Source organism: Oreochromis niloticus, linkage group LG3, assembly GCF_001858045.2.
Source record: "Oreochromis niloticus isolate F11D_XX linkage group LG3, O_niloticus_UMD_NMBU, whole genome shotgun sequence".
Classification (NCBI taxonomy): domain Eukaryota; kingdom Metazoa; phylum Chordata; class Actinopteri; order Cichliformes; family Cichlidae; genus Oreochromis; species Oreochromis niloticus.
This window is the reverse complement of record NC_031967.2, coordinates 48,822,392-48,842,626: the sequence shown is the minus strand read 5'-3', so window position 1 is coordinate 48,842,626 and position 20,235 is coordinate 48,822,392. Positions and strand designations below refer to the sequence as shown.

The following is a 20,235-nucleotide window of genomic DNA, read 5'->3' as shown; positions in this document are numbered from 1 at the left end:
TTTGTAATTGCAGTATTTTTATCTGTAAATATATCTGCACACGATATTTACTTCTACATTTATTATATTGTTATGTAACTTTGTGTAAAACAGAGTCATGGTAACTAATTAATATTCACTGACCTTATTTAGCCTCTCAAAATATAACCTACTGTAACCTACTGAGGCCAAGCCCCACGAGCTGAAGGCTGCTTCCCTCACTTAGCTTTGACTTTCTGTCTGACAAAACAAAAGCAGAATTTCAGATCATTTTCAGATCAAGTTGCAGCATGAGAGCAGACACCACGTATTTTGTCTGTGTACTAGACCACACTTAAAGACTTAAAAGTCATGCTCAGTATCAAACTTGGCAGTTATATTTTATTGCTGACCACAAACTCAGTGCGTCTGTTTTGGAAAAAAGCAATGTGACACTTTGAGATTAACGGTTGACCACAGTGTGAACCCTTGAAAGCTTTGAAAGCTGCTTTTATTGTAACAGTATTCATACATATGTAAAACAGCAAGAAGATCAAACAAATTGGTTAAAGTTCAACTTCTAAATATCAGGCAGGTGTCTTTGCTTGTCTTTATATGTATTTATAACCACGTGGGAATGGCAACTACAGCTGTATCTGACTGAACAAAGAAAACCATTAACAGTTCATACACTTGTACATCAAACCCAGATGACAATCTACAATTTGATTAATAATAAAAACAATATGTGATAAAACTAGGTTACATGTTTGTTTTCATTCTCACACAAATGTGATTACGTCTTCAGACAACTCTCTCTGTGCAACCTGTAAGACACAGAAAAAGGTGGAGAAGAAAAAATTAGAAAATAGCATAGAAAAAAGTAGTATCATGGTGCATTTTACAGACCAATAACTACTTCATAGAGTAGTTTCCAAAGAAGAACGTTCGGTGTAAAAAATCCGTTTTCTAGTGTCATGAAAATTAGTGTTTTTACATACACAAAACTGGGAGTGAGGGAATAAGTGGTATGTATGAAAAAGTACAGATATGCCATATATGAAGTTGTCAAACTTACCAATCCCAAACTTATAGATCTCTATTATCTCATAGACTGGGTGAATGGAGCACATAAGGCATCCCTGACTCCTGTCTTACCTACTGTATCATAGAATAGAAGGGATCCTCTGCTATGTGTTGGTAGATGCATGCTGAAGACATCTCTATGCTGGTTCCTGCTTCTGCTTTGACAACAGATTAAAAAAATTAGTTGTTAGCCAAACATTTTAGTCTTTTAGATCAAATTACTGTTTCTGATGTCTCAGTGCCATCATGGAAATTCCTTTGAATCATAACTAGTCTTACCTTGTGGTTGAGTGTCACTAAGGCCTAAGCTGTAGTAAATAGGTCCAGAGGGTGATGCAGCTTCATCTTGTATTGAAGAGGGACAGTGGGAGAGAGGGGAATAATAACCACTGCAATATGGTGCTTGCTGTCTGTTATTCAATGTATTCATTAAGCTTAATTGTTAGGAAAATCTGACAATCATGGTTAGAAAAGAAAATCTGTGTGACTCCTAAATCACTGAATTAGCCAAGTTTTTACTGATGGAAAACTGACCTAACAAGAAATGTTTTATAAAATCTTTTAACATTGAATTTCTACTGTTTGCCTGGTAATTCTACTTTGGCCAAAAGAATATCAGCTACTCTTAACAACTTCCTAGGTTTTGGTACTTTTCTAAACTAAGATATTATACTTTACAGTTTTGATCTATTTGTTTTATATTTAATGTACAACATATACTCTAAGAATATCAGACCGTTTTTTCAATGTATTTTATTTATTTATGTATTTTCTAATTTGTAACTACACCATCATATACTTCTTTGTTTTATGGGTCGTCAACTGTTAAAATTATTGTTTGGTTTCTGCATTTTTTTCTCCTGCTGTAGACAATTAATGCTTATTACTGAATATTATTGTTCAAAAGAGAAAGTAATTGGGTTCAATTTGAACCTTATTAAACCTTTGTTGTTTGTGTTTATATTGTGGTGTTAGTTCTGGTGTAGTGTTCCCACTCATTGTGTTCTGCGTTTCCTCATCCTGTCATGTGCTCCTCCATGTTCTCTTTCTCCCTCCAGGCTGTCTCTGTTTACTTCCTGTTTTACTTTATAGGTCTATGGCTGTGTCCCAATTAAGAGACCGCAGGCTTGAAGTCACCTGTCACCTGTCTGTCTGTCCTGCACTCTCTCTCTGTTTCTTTCTCTCTGATTTTGTAATAAAGGTATTAACATGTATTTATAAGTTACACTTGTGTTTGAATCCTGCAGCTTATCACACATTTGATTTCCATGTGCGACAACTGCAAGTCTCCAGAGTGAGAGATGGAGAGAATAGACAGACTGTTCCCTGTCTATTGTCTGTCCTGAATCAGTCTTATTAGGTCATGTTCAAATAATGTTATCATTCCAGTGTTTTCAGTGTGTAAGAAAGTACTCAGGGCCTTCAAGTTACACACTATGAAAGGCAGCAACAAGTTTAATATTCAGAAACCTAAAGTATGTATCAGCAGCAGAATGGAGCTAAAAATGAATGTTTGTTTCAGTTCTATGAAGCTTTGAGTATTTTGGATTAGTAGCACTGCTGTGTTTGTTGCATCATATTGCTGTAATTGTTTATATGCTTTATATATTCTGAGGTAAGTTGATCTATAGTGTTACATCATATTCTATAAGGATGTTATGTGTTTGTATACTTTTTGCCCAGTTTGACCCATTTAGCAGAAGTCGGCCTGTTTAAGGCTCTGATATCTATTCTGTATGACTTAAAGCAGTTATGACATGGTCTGATTTTATCACCCAATAAAGGAATATTTAATTAAGATATCAGTCTACTCTTCATTGTATCAGCAACAGTTTTCACAGCTTGTACATTTTGTTTTTACACATATATGTAAGCATTGAGCCAAATGTAATAGTAATTAGAGATGGCATGATACCACTTTTTTAAGTCCGATACCGATATCATAAATTTGGATATCTGCCGATACCGATATGAATCCGATATAGTGTGTTTTTTAACCAATAAAACTGTTTTTTTTTTATATCTTGCTGCATTTTGTATAAGTTCATACTCAAGTTTAAATAAACAACAACACTAAAGCTATTCTGTTATACCTGTATGTAAAAAATACACATCACCCAAAATATTTCATAGTTCAGCAATACTGATCAATCTAATAAACTTAAACCTACTCCATCCTCCCTATTCTGGTATTTTAAAGAGTACTTAGCACTTTCGTACTTTAATTTGATGAAGGGTGAAAAAAATGCACATAAATACATTATTTTTCAAGAAAAAATAAATAGATTCAACATCTTTCTTCTACAGAATTGCAGAATGCACACATGATACCTTCCCAAAGGAAAAAGTAGTATAGCTTACTAGGGTAAATTAGACTTAGCAGTGACTATATACAGTAATGTGCTTCTATGTATTTTACACAAGATTAAAACTTTGGGTGTAAGATTCAGATATTTATTTATTAAAAGCTAGACATTTTAAATGAGAATAAGAAAGAAAAGTATGTCTTTGTGCCCCCCTTTTCCCTGTTCATGCCCTATCGGCCCCCCTGGCTAAACTTTGCTAGATCCGCCCCTGCACAGTTACCAACCGTCAGCTACGTAGAAAAGGATCCTGGTGTAGAAAGTAATATTAAATAAATTCTAACGACAGCTTATCAAGGTTAAACGTGCTGCTGTTGTTCAGCCGCTGGTTTCCTCTTTGTGGTGCAAAGTGGGGCAAAAACAAAGAAGAGAGACGGACTCGCGACAGAAAAGCCGATCAGCTGATCATTAATCAGTTTCATGACTGAAGTAGCAGCAGGAGACGGAGGGAGAGAGAAGAGGCAGTCGCTCCATATATCGGTTGTTAAGCTTAACGTGGGAATGCTTTACAAACATTCAGAGATGAACTTACACATTTGCTTTACTTCTCTCTGGGATAACTTTCTCGGAGATGAAATGAAATGCTGGTTTGATAGCATGGCTACAAATACACACAGCCGCTCTATCACGTGAGCACACTGCTCCGATGCGCTACGGTTATGAGCCAAGTTACGTTGTCGCAAGTTTTGTGAGGTGCTTTTTTGATATTTAATGGATCGGATTACTTTTTTTATTTCTCTCCGATATCCGATCCAGTAATTTAGGTCAGTATCGGACCGATACCGATATGTAATATCGGGATCGGTCCATCTCTAATAGTAATGCCAACATATTAAACAAACAATATTTGTCTCTTATGTATAATACATCTGTATATACACTGTCAAAGATACTTGTCTTTGAGTGAAGATTTAAGGTGACAGGAAATATAAATAACTGCAACTTGAATCTTTGACCCAGAGTTCAAGCTCACTGCTGTAATATATCATAATAATCTGACAATACATATAATATTGGCCATATTATATTTACATTACCACAGTGAGATGATTTTAGTCTTATAAACAACATTAGCTAATTGTTATTTACTAACTAATCTTGAAATGACTGTTCAGTACAGAAATGAAGCCCAACAATCATGTTTTACTGTCCTGTGTTCTCAGCCTCAGATACTCAACTAATCAAAGTGATGTCATGACAAAAATGAATGACCAACAAAACATGTTTTCTCCTTCATTTGTGTCAAACAATGCTGTATTTAACGTTTCTTGCGGTTAGTATCATGGTTGCTAGGCAACCTGAACAGCGCAACGAAGGCTAGTCCCATTTCACAAGCCTCTCACTTCTGCATTTCTCGTACTTATAGTACGCACCGTACGTAGTACGCGTCCTTCAAGCGTGCAGTCTCTTAATTGGGACACAGCCTGTGTCTCATGTTAATGTATTCTGCTCAGCTTGCTTGTCTCGTCAGTTCTGATTTCTCCCAGCTGTGTTTCCCTCCTGTTTCCTGTTCCCTGATTGCCCCTGTGAGTATATAAGCCCTGTGTTAACTCCTGTTGGTTGCTGGTTTGTCTTTGTTGTCTCTCCGGGTTTCAACCATATGTGTGTTTCAGGTGAGTTTTATTTGTTTTCTCAGTTTAGGTTTCTCTTAGTTCCTCTGTATAGAGATTGACAGACCACGCGACTTTCGCGCATTGCATGCCGGGAACTTGTGGCAAAACAATCCAAGTACCGCATCAAATACAAGCATTTGCAGCACCGCAAAACGTTCATTCTCTTTTTCTTTGCCCCCCCGAAAAGGAATGTACAAAAACGAAGGAGAACAATGCCGGTCCATACAAAGACAGACTTGATGAAAAGACAAAGAAAAGACACGACGAAAAAAATCAAAGGAGTGAAAGGGTCAGACCCTTACGAGCACACAGAGTGGACAAAAGACGTTAGCTTGCTGCCCAACTTTCACCACGCTCATATTTATAATTATACGGTTCTTAGAGTGAGTGCATACACTCATGAAGTTTAGTAACTTCAGGTCACTGCAACAAGCCCAGGTACAGTTTACCGATGGATGGGTACAGGACCTTGAAATGCACCATGTAGAACGAAAGACCATCGTACAAACAAAGGTAAGTTTACCAGTCTCACAAATCGTCTTTATAAATACACATTTGTTAACCGTTTATTAATAGGACCTTTAAGCTCAACTGTAATTAATTAGTAGTGGAAATAATTTCTAGTACACATTACAGAAATGTAGCAGTGACAATAATATTGTATGCTGTAATCGCACTGGACAATTAGTGATACAAAACAACTGTTTTGTCCTGTGAATAAAAGTATATGTTTTTGTCAATGTACCGTGGTAGTAACAGAAGCGAAACGCAATATTGTGTCAGGACAATTCACTATTTATGCACAATAAACAAAGGAGCATAGCGCGACAATTTCTGTTCAGCGCCAGACTTGCTTGTAACCTATATCACCAATTATGTTATGAAAAATGACGTTTTAACTACTACAAAACACTGACCTTTGTGGGAATGCTTGGAGCAGACTAACATGTGAGCTGGAGTGTTCTGGGACGTTATATTTGGTCTTCGAATGGCTGCAATCCAGACCATCCGTCGGCTCTTTGTTACTTCGGAAACATGGCTTGAACAATTTCTCTTCAACGACGTAATCCGATAACAACCAATCTCTTTACCCGTCGGCTTCCCGTGGCTGTCATGCGGCTATTGCAGTTAATAATACAACAGTTTCTTGCCATTTTTTGTGTTTCTTTTAATCGCTGTGTAACTGATTTCAATTGAAAGCCTGCGTGCGCTAGTACCTCTTGCCACGGGTTCCCAGAATCCTTTGCGGTTTTACCCTGAATGGCGTCACATTTTCAATCTCTATACCATTTTCCGTTCCTTCTGTATCCTGTTCACCTCACAAAATAAAGCGCATTCTCTGCATCAGCATTTGGGTCCTTACCAGAAACCCACACGTCTGCTGTCACAGCCGTGAGACTATGTGGTTTTCATTTGAGGCGTACATTTTGGACGATCAAATTATCACTCGCATCTATACATTTATAAATATTAAATATGCGTTTTAAAAAGGTACAGCTACAGACAACACCACATGAGAAAACAAAGGCTAAACTTTTCTGACAGATGTAATTTTGTGATACTGTTGCTCAGTAAAATACCTCTTGTCTTCCTGTTTTTTCTTACAAAAGCATATGTTGCTGTTGCTCCTCCTGCATCCACTGTTGCTGCCTCTAAAAAAAAAAAAGAAAAAAAAAAGAGAGAAAGATGTCAAACAGGCACAGATAGTTTCTCAGTTTTAGCCAGTTAGCTTATAGAGTTCACTTTTATTTAAAAACTTTGGATAATAAAATCTGACAATGCATCTGCCTGACAGACTATAATTTTGCAAATTTTATACTACTACTACCACCAATAATAATGTTTTCTTTACCCCTCTTCCAGTAACCTTTTCCAAAGTGATACAGTCCCACTGCCACCAACAGAGCACTGACTAAGATGGTGGCAACGATCCAAGGCGTGGCAGCAGAGGAGGAATGAGTCATGTCTGGTTTAAAAGCACAGAAAGGTTTAAATGAGACAAGAATGGAACCATCACATTTAATAATTCAACTTCTTCAGTATGACATTTCAAAATATTACTAATCGACTTAAAAGCTTCTAAAACGCCATGGAAACATTGGCACACCTGCTTTAGTTGTTTAAATCTGTAACTTAGGTTTGCACACTGGAAACTTCTCAGTATTTCACAAACGCTAATACAAACAGATTTAACAGCTTTGCATTAAAAGCATCAGCTGTCATTCAGATCACCTTATTTTGAAACATCTGAGTGTCTCACCTGTGACTTTCAGCCAGCTTTCTAGTGATTCCCCAACTCCTGAGATGCTACACTTGTAAAGTCCTTCATCTGACTTTGAAACTCTGTGGATGGCCATGTTTCCTGTGGAGCTTTGATAGATAGGACGTCCATCTTGGTAGAAACCAGCTGTTAAGTTGGAGGAAGCAATTTTTTTTCTGCAGCTCAGAGTCACAGATTGTTCCATTAACACAGGGACAGCAGGACTCTCCAGGATCACAGGACCAGCTAAATGAGATGCACGGGATAATTACATACAGGAAATAAATGTAATCAAAATTCAGTACAACATATTGTTCTTTCTTCAAAAGTACCAGTGACAGAGAGGTTGATAATGTTGCTTCTTCTCCCTCCTTCATTCTCATACCAGTACTCTCCACTGTCTGCTGTATAAACATTTTTAATCGTGCAGGATGATCCTGTTGGTGTCCTCTTGTTAGTTTTACCACACAATTCTGCTTTCCCTTTGAATTTCTGCACAACTTCACAATAATTGACTCCTTCACAGTGAAATGTTACTGATTCATATTCAAAGAACTGCAATCTGTTTGGAACAACACGAAGAGAAACTGCATCTAAAACAAAGAAAAACAAAAGACTCACTTTAGGGTTTTACTACTAAAACTGGCATACTGCATTTAATCAGTGAATAAAAAAAATACAACAATAAAAATTTCACAAAAAAAATCAATGTTTTCCCCAATATTGCTTGCTTGTCAAAATGTGAACTAAAGCTGATATATATGATAAAACTCACCAACTTTCTGATCCTGTACACACAGCAGAATCATGATGGTCATCACTGAAGAGAGATACAAGAGCTACACAGTTGCTAAAACACATACTGTATAATTACTACATATAATAAAAGTAATACTAAAAATAGCAATATGTGATAAGTAGTCCACAAAAATAAAATTTAGGTTATCAAAGTAGGCTATTGGATTACAATGTAGAAATAGAGAAAGTACTCACACAGTCTGATGCAGAGAGCTCTGACCTCCATGTTGTCTTGATGTAGAAGTAAGACTTAGCAATTGTGAGTCATGGTGTCTCTCTGCTATTAAAAGTATTTTAATATTAATTGAACAGCTTCAAGGCTTAATGCAATAATCTAGTTTTAGTAAAGCTGTTTCCAAAGAAGCTGAGTGTCTTTTGTGTCAAGTCAAGCTTCACTGTTTCAGTTCACTGTCAGTGGGCGGAGCAACAAACCAGTTCAGACTAATGCTGTGTTTGATGCAGCTTGTTGACTGGTTCATGTTTCCTGTGCTCAGTTTGCTGAACTGTGCTGAGATATGTCACAAAAATAGTGAACATTTTAATCCTCTTTGAGGGTTAGACCAGGCACTCAGAAAATTGCCAACATCACTGAAGCCACTTTCAGTCACAGGGCATTTAATGTTGCTATAGATAAATAAATGCTATTCTGCATCTGTTCATGCTCAACACACATCTGTTTAAGATTTGTTGTTCCTATGGCAATGACAACTGAAAACATCACTTCAATGGAGCTTTTGAATATTTATTTAAACTTTGTCTCTGAAGTGTACTCCATGGTGATGCCATATGATAAGAGAAACAGATGCCTCTGACCAACATAATCAGGCTTAACGAGATATAGAGGTTACTCACTGAATGTCTTAATCATTTTCACTGTGTTACTTTTTGTTTGACTTTAACTTTACATATCACTTAATTATGTTGGAGTGAAGAAATAACTGCAGTGTAGACTTTTGTCTTTCAATGAGCATTTTTACACTTCAGGTTTGTACTTTTGAGCACATATACTGGTGTATGACATTATAACTGAAGATAAATGACTGACATGTAACAAAACAGCAGGTTTTGGAGAAATGTATTTAATTCATCGCGGACATTTACAAATTGCACTTTGTTGTAGAGCTGCGTGATCAAAATCACTCACAGCCTTCTTTGATCTCAAGATCAAATATATTTATTTAGGGCATCTCCAGACAGATGATGCTGCACAAAGTGCTTAACAATATAAAAATGCCATTAAAAATGGGGTCCAGAGTGCTAAAATGACATCTTCAGTTTTATTTTCGTTTAGCTTTAGAAAATTTAAAGACATCCACTGTTTGATGTCATCAAGGCAGCGTAATAAGAGCTGGGGATGGTCTGACCCTGCTTTTAAGGGCATATAAATCTGCAAATCATTAGCATAGCAGTGGAATGAAATATTGTACTGTACAAAGATTGAACCCAATGGCAACAAATACAATGCGAACAGGGTAGGACCCAAAATAGAGCCTTGAGGTACACCATTACTAAGAGAGGCTATTTTGGAGCTATGGGGGCCCATATTAACGTAAAAAGACCTTCCTGATAAATAGGACCGAAACCACTGGAAGGCAGATCCTTTTAGGCCAGCCGTGATAACAGGATGTCATGGTCGACCGTGTCAGCAGAGGACAGCAGAGCTACTGGAGTCCAGGGTTAAAAGAATGTCATTAAAAACCCTTAGAAGTGCTGTCTCAGTGCTATGTAGTGTTTTCAAATCAGATTGAAATTTTTCAGAGATCTTGCTAAAATCGAGGTGGGCCTGTAACTATAAATAGACCACTTTCTTCAGGACTTTTGAGAGAAAAAGAGGCTTTGAGATTGGCCTGTAATTGGACAGAACAATTGGGTCCAGGCTATGTTTTTTAAGAAGAGGCTGAACTGGGGGGAGACAATCAGATGGGTAGTGTGATGATCTTAGGTGTCGAACTACCACAGACAAATCGTTAAGGGAGACAGAATTAAACTGCTCTAAAACAGATGAGCACAAAGGAAGAAGAGTAGGATCTGAGGCATCAGTCAACAAGACAAGAGACCTCATAAATAAAACCTTGTAGTCAAAAAATGCCAAAAAGTCATCACAAATACTTAGTGAAGATATAGCTCCAGCATTATCACATAGACTAAGAAAACAATTATGGACATTAAAAAGTACCGGAGGCCTGTGACTGTTTACTGACACTAAGTTTGAAACAAACTATGTCTTAGCAGTTTTTACAGCTTTTTGGTAAGGGGAAAGTCCTGAACAGAACAGTAGAGTCCAAAATATCAGTGCAGGCAGAATGAAGAATGTCGGAAAGGTCCTCAACACTTTTAAAGTTCGAGTTCATTATTCCAGTATCCATAAAGGCAGCCGAAAAAGCGGGCGCTGCTAGAGCATTAAGGGCTCGTTTTTTGCGCGCTGGCACGCACAGCTTATTTGCCAGGCAGCACAGCGTTAGAGTGAACAACACAGGAAAATGATTGGAGATGCGCAACTCGGATATTTCCGTGATGCACACATCCAGCCTGTGGGAAAGCACCAAGTCCCGTGTGTGACCTTTTTCATGCGTTGGACCAGTAACCCACTGGGTCAAGTTAAAAGTGGCAATAATATTTAAAAAGTCCTTTAACGGAAGTTTAGAGTCACAGCAGACATGGATGTCAAAAACACCAAGGATTAAAAAATTGTCAAATTTAAGAACAATTCCAGCCATAAAATCTGAAAATCCTTTGATAAAATCCTTATTAAACTTGGGAGGACGGTATATAAGGGCAAACAACAAAGGGGCAGCAGAGTTCAGGTGTAACTCAAACAGCTGGAGTTCAAAACTAGAAAATGAATAGTGTTGTAATGTTTGATGGCAATGAAACCGAGTGTTGAACACTGTGGCTAAGCCTCCCCCCCTACCAGAGGACCGAGGGAGGCTGAAGAATGAGCAATTAGGAGGAACCACTTCCAAAAAAGCTACAGACTCACCAGGTTGAAGCCATGTTTCTGTCAGAAACAGAAAGTCCTGCTGTTGTGACTTTAGGAAGTCATTTAATACAAACGTCTTATTTGCTAAAGATCTTACATTTAGAGCCATTTGAAGGGCATAGATCCTAACATCTGAGGCACTGGCCCGGTTAAGCGAGCAAAGATTTCTGTGGTCCACACCACATCCACGGGTCTGAGGCCGCTTAGGGAAATAGAATGCTGAGAGCAGTGGATCAAGTGTCGTGGGAGTTCCAGGGACAACAGGGAGCATCAAACTAAAGATGCACTCTCCTTGTCCTGTAGTTCCACGGGAAGCATGGAGAAGATCCCTGACATTGATGAGTGTACCAGCCCGCTTTCCTTGTTTCCTATAGGCTGGAATATGGGGCTCAAAAAGTGGTGGAGGAGGTCCATAATCATCTCCTGTCGCTGTTTGTTTAAGAGCCAGAACATATGACGCTTTAATTTCTAAAAGTAGCTGGCGATTGTACACGCAAACCAAGGGCATTTTGGGATAATATAGAAAAGGATAAGACTAGCGAAAGCCAAAGCAAAGCGAACAGATTTGACGAACGCAATGTCGACAGATGTGTCGCCGTGCATACTGCTGGCATTTACATACAACAATAAAATTTATAGTTAGGAAGCTGGAAACATGAAGGCCCCAGCAGTATGCATCTCAAGTTAGCTGCACCATTAAAAGTACTGTATAAAAGCCAATTATTATTTATTATTTTTGTACGATCTACTGTACACTATAAAGTGCCTTGAGGCGACTGTTGTTGTGATTAGATGCTATATAAGTAAAATTGAATTGAATTAAAAAACACAAAACCAAACAAAAAAACACCCGAAAGATTTAAAGTTATTTACTGTCCAGCCCAACATATGGTTGACTTGTATTGCACAAGCAATTATTTAAGTAATGATGAAATCTTTGTTTTATGTATTTAACATTTTGATCATATAAAATACAAGCAGATAAAACCGAGACACATATTAGTACATAGAAAATCATACGTCTCACTTGTGTCCACAAACACACCGGAAAGTATGTTATGAGACAAGAAGCAATACTGCGGTGAATTTGCAGAATTATGGTGGTTGACTTAAAAATTGTATTTTAATTTTGACCCTCTGGGGTCCGGGGTTTAATTTGTCGTTTTTGACTACTTTTGATTTTACCTCTATATTTCACCTTTAAAAACTGTTTATCTTGCCTTGTTTGGTATCATTATTTTCAGCACAACCTCAAATATCTGAAATTGGAGTTATTTTTTTTTTCATTTTGACAGAGAAAAAATTTAAAATCCGAGTAGAAAAAGTTATATTTTTTACAGTAAAAACCATAAACATGTTTAACGAATTATTTTCATAACTTTAAATGCAAATAGAAATTTTACATTTCTAAAAATGATGCACAGGTTTTGCAAACAACAAAGTTATATGGTACTATTTACCTAAAAATGCAGCCAAGGCCTCAGGCGTGCCACTCTAACAAATAGTTTATTTCCACTGTAAGACAGAGGAGAACACCACAGGGATAAACCCTGCGGGTATGACAACATGAGGTGTATCACTCTTGTTTTCCTGTTTGTTTGATTGGTCGACTTGGTACATTTTTCCACTAATAGGGAAGGGGTTTTTTTTCTTTTTCTTTTTTTCAATAGCAAGCAGAGAGTGTTTGCTAGCGCGTTCCTTAGAAAACGCCATTTTTACCGTTTCTTCCTGCTGTAAACGCCACTGTTTTATTCAGAAAGAAAATGCATGTGTTTTTGATCATAACTCTGGTTGTATAAAATTAATTTTAACTGGCATCATGAAGATGCTTCATGTCTCAGCTAAACATACTGTTGAACTTGCCAAGGAACCTAATCAACATTCAGAGAAACAGTAAGAGAAACTATCATAAACATACACAAATTATTTGCTATATCACAACATTTGAATGTGAACAGAAATATAGGAGCTACACCCCATTAATTCTGTAAATGGTTAATAACATGAACAATTAATGCTTAATTTATGTATATATTGATTGTGTGCTTACAGTACAGCCACAAACCCCTACAGTACCTAAAAGGACTACAGCCTGTCTTGATTATCTCTGGTGATTATGATACAAATGTGTTTTCAACATTCTGTAAATGATGAACTAAAGGTTCTGTCCTATTAGCTTTCAAATGTATGAATACTACAGCGATTAACTGAATGATTACTGCCTGCCAGGCCTTAAATGAGCATAAACTTTAAAACATCCTGCCAAGTACACCTGGCAACTTGGTGTTTGCATATACAATAATAAATTGTATATGCAAACACACAAAGTACACACAAGCATTGTACAAACAATAAAGGTGATTTGAGCTGTCATTCGCATGGCCAGCAGCCATTATTCTGTATGTGACATGAGAACTTTTGTAAGTCAAATCATTCCATTTTCTTTTCCCCAATTCAAACAAGGATGAAAGCAATGTGGTTAACATTTCACTTCAATCCAGAACCTTTATCAAAAGTTGAGATAATTATAAGAGGTGAGCATTTCTATGATTTCACATCTAGTAAAATAACAAGTGATGGACCCAACATGTATTTTATGATGACTTTTTCTGTTTCGCTGTACAGTGGTCCCTCGTTTATCATGGGAGTTCTGTTTCCGTTAAGTAGATAACTTTATTTTTTACAATTATTATAGATGTTTTAAGGCTGTAAAACCCCTAACTACATGCTTTATACACTTTTCTCAGACAGGCATGAACATTTTCACATGTTTACACACTCTCAAAGTCCAAACCTTCATAGAGAGGGAAGTCCAGTATGATAGAATGAAACCAAAAACACCCGCGGTTGCCTTTAACATTTGACGTTTCGTCAACATTGTTGTGTTTGTTGGGGAGAAAACTTACAAACATACAGAACAGCACTTCAGAGTCACACTGCTAGCGATCAAAGATTTATGTTAATTTGACAAGTACTCTGTACTGTACAGGAGATACGCCACGAGATTGATTGACAGTGGTCTACAGCCAATCAGGAGGCAGACCACAATGCGCTGCAAAAAAAAAGAAAAAAAAAGAAAGAAAAGAAAACAGCATGCAAAATTGCACAAACAAATTCTGCGAAACAGTGAAGCCACGAAAATTGAACAGTGTTATAGCGAGCGACCACTGTATACCATTTGGAAAGCTTTTATAAAATCTGACGTTGAACAACTCAATAACAAAAAAAGCAACAAGTTACAGGGTTTGATTAAATCCTGTAACTGTCAGGTAGAACGTTTTGTCAGATAAGTTTACAAAGGGGCACCACCAGTTTATCTATCTATCTATCTATCTATCTATATATATATATCTATATATATAGATATATATATATGTAGAGAGAGAGAGAGAGAGAGATAGTTGAATCATTTAAATCTTGTTGTGCTCAAATTCAATTCTTGTCTTCACTTGTTGATAAAACAGGAACATGACAGTTTTTCTGCTCTATGTAGATACAGCAGAGGTAACACCAAGCAGTTGGGCAAGTTAAACCAGATCAGATACGTCATCACTGAACACAGGACAGTGCTGCTCACCAGGCGTGAGATGTTGAGAGCATTAAATAAAAGCACCCCAACAACCCATAGCCACACAACACAGGTTATAGCTGTGATGGTGTAGAAAGCTCTTAGCTTTGATTGGTCAACCCTCTCCTTTTCCCCACCTCCTTCCCCTGGCCCTGGGCGAATCAGGACACAGAGTACAGAGAGGCTGCAGAAAGATACGATTATAACGGAGGCAGCCAAAATGCAGAACAATGGGGCAGTTTGGTAGTTAGGAGGTAATAAGATTGTAACACATGTCAGTCCAATGCTCACCACCCAAACACAGCCAATGCAGATGTTTCTGATCCTGACCCCACGGGCATTTCTTAGACTCATGTAGGTGATGGGGTGAACAACAGCCAGATAACGCTCTACACAGGTCAGAATGTGGAAAAATATCTCTCCATAATAAGCAATGTTACAAGCATGTGATCCTACTGTCTCACTCACTAAGTGATTAGTGTATGCACCACAAAACATGACCAAACATGCTAAGACCCAGATCAGCTCCATGGCAGCCATGTGGTAGGTGAAGATGTCAGAGTGGCTTGCTGTTTTAAAGGAGCGCTGCTGCCGCCATCTTTGGAGACCAATATAAAAGACGAAGGCAGAGAGGGCGAGGAGAAGGATGATTCTCACTGTATAGAAGGGAACCAATTTGGATGAATTTCCATTTGTGGAGCAGAAATAGTCCAAAAAGTAGTTGGAGGTGGAGTTAAGTGACATATCTGCAGTAGGTCTGAGAAAAAAACAAAACAATAATAGGGACAGAAGGGGAGGGACTGACAGTTCACAGTTACAATGCATCTTATCAAGAAAATGTACTTTAAGACAGTCATGGAGCAGTTAGTATAACTTTGGGAGCAAAAGTGGAAGTAATAACTGCTTCCTGAAATATTTTTTAAAGGAATTTTACAGGACATTGAATCTTAATTGATAAGTGACTTTTTAATACAAAAACCAAAATGAAAAAAATTATTGACACTGGAAAAATTCTGCCCACAAAGCTTCTGATAATAACATAGTGCTGATCATTATCTACAATATCATTAAGTTGTGGATTTGTCCACACTGAAAAAAATCTAATTAATCATTTCCTTATGAATAAATAAATAAATAAACAAACAAATAATCTATGTTATTTTAGAATATTGACTCTCTATATGAATATAAGTATGTTCAAACATAAAATACATTGTGTCTCTTATGATAGGATACAATGATGTAAATCCTAATCAATATTCTTAGATTCACCTAATCAACAAACAAGTATTCACAAGATGTCTTATTTAATCACGGAAAACCAACTTAAAAACCTTTTTGCAGTGGATAACATTGTTTTGTTTACATTTCAAGTAATGTATAGTTAACATACATTAATGTATTGAAAAGTCTTCATTGTCTGTGATGCCATTTGAAGGAATGAGTTCATTGCATATTGCCTTTTTTATTTAAAATTAGTTTCAAAAAGATAAATAACAGATTAAATATTCAAAGAAGGCATTCAAAAATTAAGTTGTCTTTATAATAAAAGACATTAAAAAGCACCTTTTTGGTTGAATTGTTTCCTCTGGTTTGTGTCTCCAAACTGATTGATTGCTCTTCACTCTAAATGTGCACCGATGTTTCTAGGTACTCAGAGTTCACAGAGCAGCAGAATGATGTGAGCTTTTTGCATGACTCAGTAGGTGGCACTTAAATTACAGCAGCAAATTATACTCTTGTCATGGTGTGTAGGAGTGCCTGGGAGTGTCCATCTGTGCCTGCTGGTCCTCTCTCCTCCCCTTTGGGGTGGAGCCTTCCACATCTCACCTGGACCTTGTTTGCATGCAATCAGCAGGAGAGCTCTTAAACCATTAGTAGTCTACCATGCTTCAACAGTTCATTGTGTGCCACCTGGCAGTAACTTGGTTTCTGGTTCTCTTAAACTTTTGATCTTGTTTTTTCCTGTGTAACCTGCTTCTCTCCGTGTACAAAGGTTGACGTGGCTCATTCCGCTTGGAGTGTTTTCACCTACCTGTTCTGGTGATCCTTGGCTGCTTCTCCTGCCTGGTTGCCTGCCCCCGGCCTTCCTCGACTCCCCAGACCGCCCTGCAGAGCTCTCTGTATTGGGTCTATTAAATATGGGCAGTAACTCTCTTCACTTTTCCCTCCAGTTAGTAATTCCTTCTCTCAAGTTAATTATTATTTCTCTGTCTCTTTGTAGACCCTCCCAAGTTCCTCCATCTCCGTTGGTTCCCCCTTATTATTTCCCGCACCTGTCATCAACTTGCCCCTTCCTATTCCCGGTCCCAGTCTTCCCCTTTTGTTGTGGCACCTTGAGTTAAGTAAAGTTTTTCGGAGCTGTTCACTAGTGAGTCTGCTTTTGAGTCCTTTGTCTGGGCAAACCGTCCGGTTAAGACAACTCTAGCATTTGCGACACAGAGCCAAATCACAGGGTACATGTATATTATCTTAGCATATGGAAACTTCATGTAATTAAAACACAATTCTTCTTTTTTTTACCCAAACCAAAACTAACAAGAATTTGTGTAAAGAATGCCACCGGTTTTCATCCATCTATCCATCAATCCATCCATCCATGGATGTGGCCGGGTCGCGGGGACAGCAGCCCAAGCAGAGAAGCTCAGACCTCCCTCTCCCCAGCCACCTCCTCCAGCTTGTCCGGGGGAACACCAAGGCGTTCCCAGGCCAGCCGAGAGGTATAATCTCTCCAGCGTGTCCTGGGTCTGCCCCAGGGCCTCCTGCCGGTGGGACATACCCAGAACACCTCACCCAGGAGGCATCCTTGTCAGATGGCCGAACCACCTCAACTGGCTCTTTTCGATGTGAAGGAGCAGCGGCTCTACTCTGAGCCCCTCCTGAATGGCCAAACTTCTCACCCCATCTCTAAATTAGAGGCCAGCCACCCTTTGGAGGAAGCCCATTTTCACTTCTTGTATTCTTTAGGTCACTACCCAAAGCTCTTGACTATAGGTGAGGGTAGGGATGTAGATCGACTGGTAAATTGAGAGCTTCACTTTTACACTCAGCTCTCTCTTTATCACAACAAACTGGTATAGCATCCGCATCACTGCAGCCGCAGCACCAATCCGTCTGTCGATCTCCCACTCCCTTCTTTCGTCACTCATGAACAAGAGCCAGAGATACTTCAACTCCTCCACTTGTGGCAAGAACTCGTCCCTGACCCGGAGTGGGCATTCCACCCTTTTCCGCATTGTATCTGAGGTTCGACTAGCGGACGGACAGACTCTCCAGCACCCTGGCATAGACCTTCGCAGGGAGGCTGAGGAGTGTGATTCCCCTGTGTTTGGAACGCACCCTCCGGTCCCCTTTCTTAAAGATGGGAACCATCACACCGGTCTGCCAATCCAGGGTTACTGCCCCTGATTGTCATGCAACATTGTAGAGGCGTGTCAACCAAGACAGCCCTGCAACATCCAGAGCCGTCAGGAACTCGGGGCAGACCTCATCCACCCCAGGGGCTCTGCCACCAAGGAGTTGTTGAACTGCCTCAGTGACCTCGCCCCCAGAGATTGGCGGGTCATCTCCTTCGTCCCCAGACTCTGCTCAGGTGGTGATCAGTTCACAGCTCAGCCCCTCTCTTTACCCGAATGTCTAAATCATATGACCTTAGGTCTGGTGATAGGATTACAAAATCGATCATCGACCTGCAGCCTAGACCGTCCTGGTGCCACCTGCACTTATGGACACTCTTATGTTCAAAGATGGGGTTTGTTATGGCCAAACTGTGGTTTGCACATAAGTCCAATAACAAAACACTGCTCGGGTTCAGACTCGGGAGGCCAGTCCAGTTCCCTCCACAACAATAACATATTTATCACATATTGTATATGTGATAGAAAGTAACATGCAGTTTGGACTTTTAATGTCTCTACCTTATTTTTTTAATGTCTACGTTTCATTCACTCCATTACATCTGACAGTATTCAAATTGCCTGTGATCAAAAGCAGGTGTTCATTCAAATTAAGCAGTGTCAGGCAACCTGTGTAGTCCTAATCCTTTTTTAGGAAAAAAAGAAAAGACAGAAAAACAATGTTTTTTTAGCATTTTCGTTTTTCTTTTTTTTTTTTTTTAACCAAAGTTATATTTCTATTACGTTCTGTAATTACGAAAAAATAAAAACACAGGCAGGTTAGATGTCTAAGCAGAAGTCAGTTGCGTGATCACATCACTGTGTTAGAGAACGATGGACCTTCTGAAGCTGACACACATAGGTAATCTCACTATTGTGGGGAGGAATGAAAAGGCCAGGGTAATTTAAATTATTCCATCATTCTATTGCAATAATCATTAATTACATCATTACCAATTCACTGAATACACCATTCAAATTTACTGGTCATTCAGTGTAAACATCACCTGTTTGCGCTGTATTTGTGTGTTTAATGCTATCTTTCTGAGGGCTAATTTAAAGCATCTGTCAATTTCCATGGCACACGGCCCCTTAACAGGAAGTTTGGTTTGACTCTCTAATAAACTAACTCTCTAGCAGCAGGTAATAGAATAGAACGGAATAAAATAGCATAGAATAAACTTTTATTATCCAACGAATGAGAAACTTGAGTGTTACACAGCTCTTATAGCAAGGGCAATATGAAATATAGAAGAAAGACACAAAGTGGTCCTATATACTTAAGCAACTGAAGTTCATATTGTACAGATAACAATGTACAGGAATATGTATAAAAATTGTACAGAGAAACGTATAAAATTATGAAGAGATATGTATAAAATGTACCCTGCTTCCACTGTTAAGAAAAACAACCTCTTTAAATTCAAAGAAACCATCAATAAATCTTAACAACCACATAAAAACAAATGTACAATCATTCAAACAAACCCTTTAGCACCCTGGCAAACAGTCTATGCCCCATCAGTTGAATATATGAAATACAACCACTGAATAAATGCAACAATCTGAAAAGAAATAAATAAGGTTAAAAATGACATCCTCATTTTGTTTGTACTGAAAAAAGGTTGATGGAGTCATGATTGTGTGGCAACTGGAATTTTCTTGTTTAAATACTAACAGTGTTGATTATATCTTCCTTCCAAAATGCATATGTTCTTGGTGAGTAAAAAATGAAAACACAAACACATATGGAATGTATATATACTAATTCCGTTTTAGTAGCAGTAGGCTGACTTGTAGTTCAACGTGGTAAAAATTACAGTACATTTTTGCAACAGACAACAGTTGTTTCTTTTTTGGTTTGTTTTTTGGTTTGTTTGAATTCATATCTTTTATTGTGTATTTACAGAAGCCTGGTATAATTTATTTGGCTTCCAAAACAATAACAATCATTTTAATACATTATATAGTGAAAGATACATATGAGATACAGTCCTACTTCCCAGTCATAACCGTGCATAATTAAAAAACGTGACTATTTTTAGTTCTCAATCATCAAATAAACTTTTTAGTAAGTTAACAGTGTAATACAGTGTAAATTTCTCCTTAAAAATATCTGCCTAAAAAAAATGCAATGATGCAATAATATATTCCATGCTTTTGTGCAAAGTATGGATTAGAATAAAGAACAACTACCTTGTCTGTCGTCAAGTT

General features: G+C 38.1%; 1 protein-coding gene and 1 long non-coding RNA gene across 2 annotated transcripts; both read right to left on the bottom strand.

Moving 5' to 3' along the window:
• Nucleotides 1-563: 563 nt before the first annotated feature.
• LOC106096548 (uncharacterized) lies at nt 564-1,414 on the bottom strand. The gene is made up of 3 exons (XR_001222941.2): nt 1,324-1,414; nt 1,117-1,199; nt 564-785 (listed from the first exon to the last, which is right to left on the bottom strand). It is a non-coding gene; the product is annotated as an uncharacterized LOC106096548 (long non-coding RNA).
• Nucleotides 1,415-6,503: 5,089 nt separating this feature from the next.
• Nucleotides 6,504-8,422, bottom strand: LOC109198411 (low affinity immunoglobulin gamma Fc region receptor II-like). Its single transcript, XM_019353846.1, has 7 exons — nt 8,274-8,422; nt 8,056-8,100; nt 7,613-7,873; nt 7,281-7,526; nt 6,873-6,986; nt 6,601-6,672; nt 6,504-6,517 (listed from the first exon to the last, which is right to left on the bottom strand). The coding sequence occupies exons 1-7, from the start codon at nt 8,302-8,304 to the stop codon at nt 6,504-6,506; spliced, it is 783 nt and encodes a 260-aa protein (XP_019209391.1). The 5' UTR covers nt 8,305-8,422.
• Between the last annotated feature and the right edge of the window lie 11,813 nt (nt 8,423-20,235).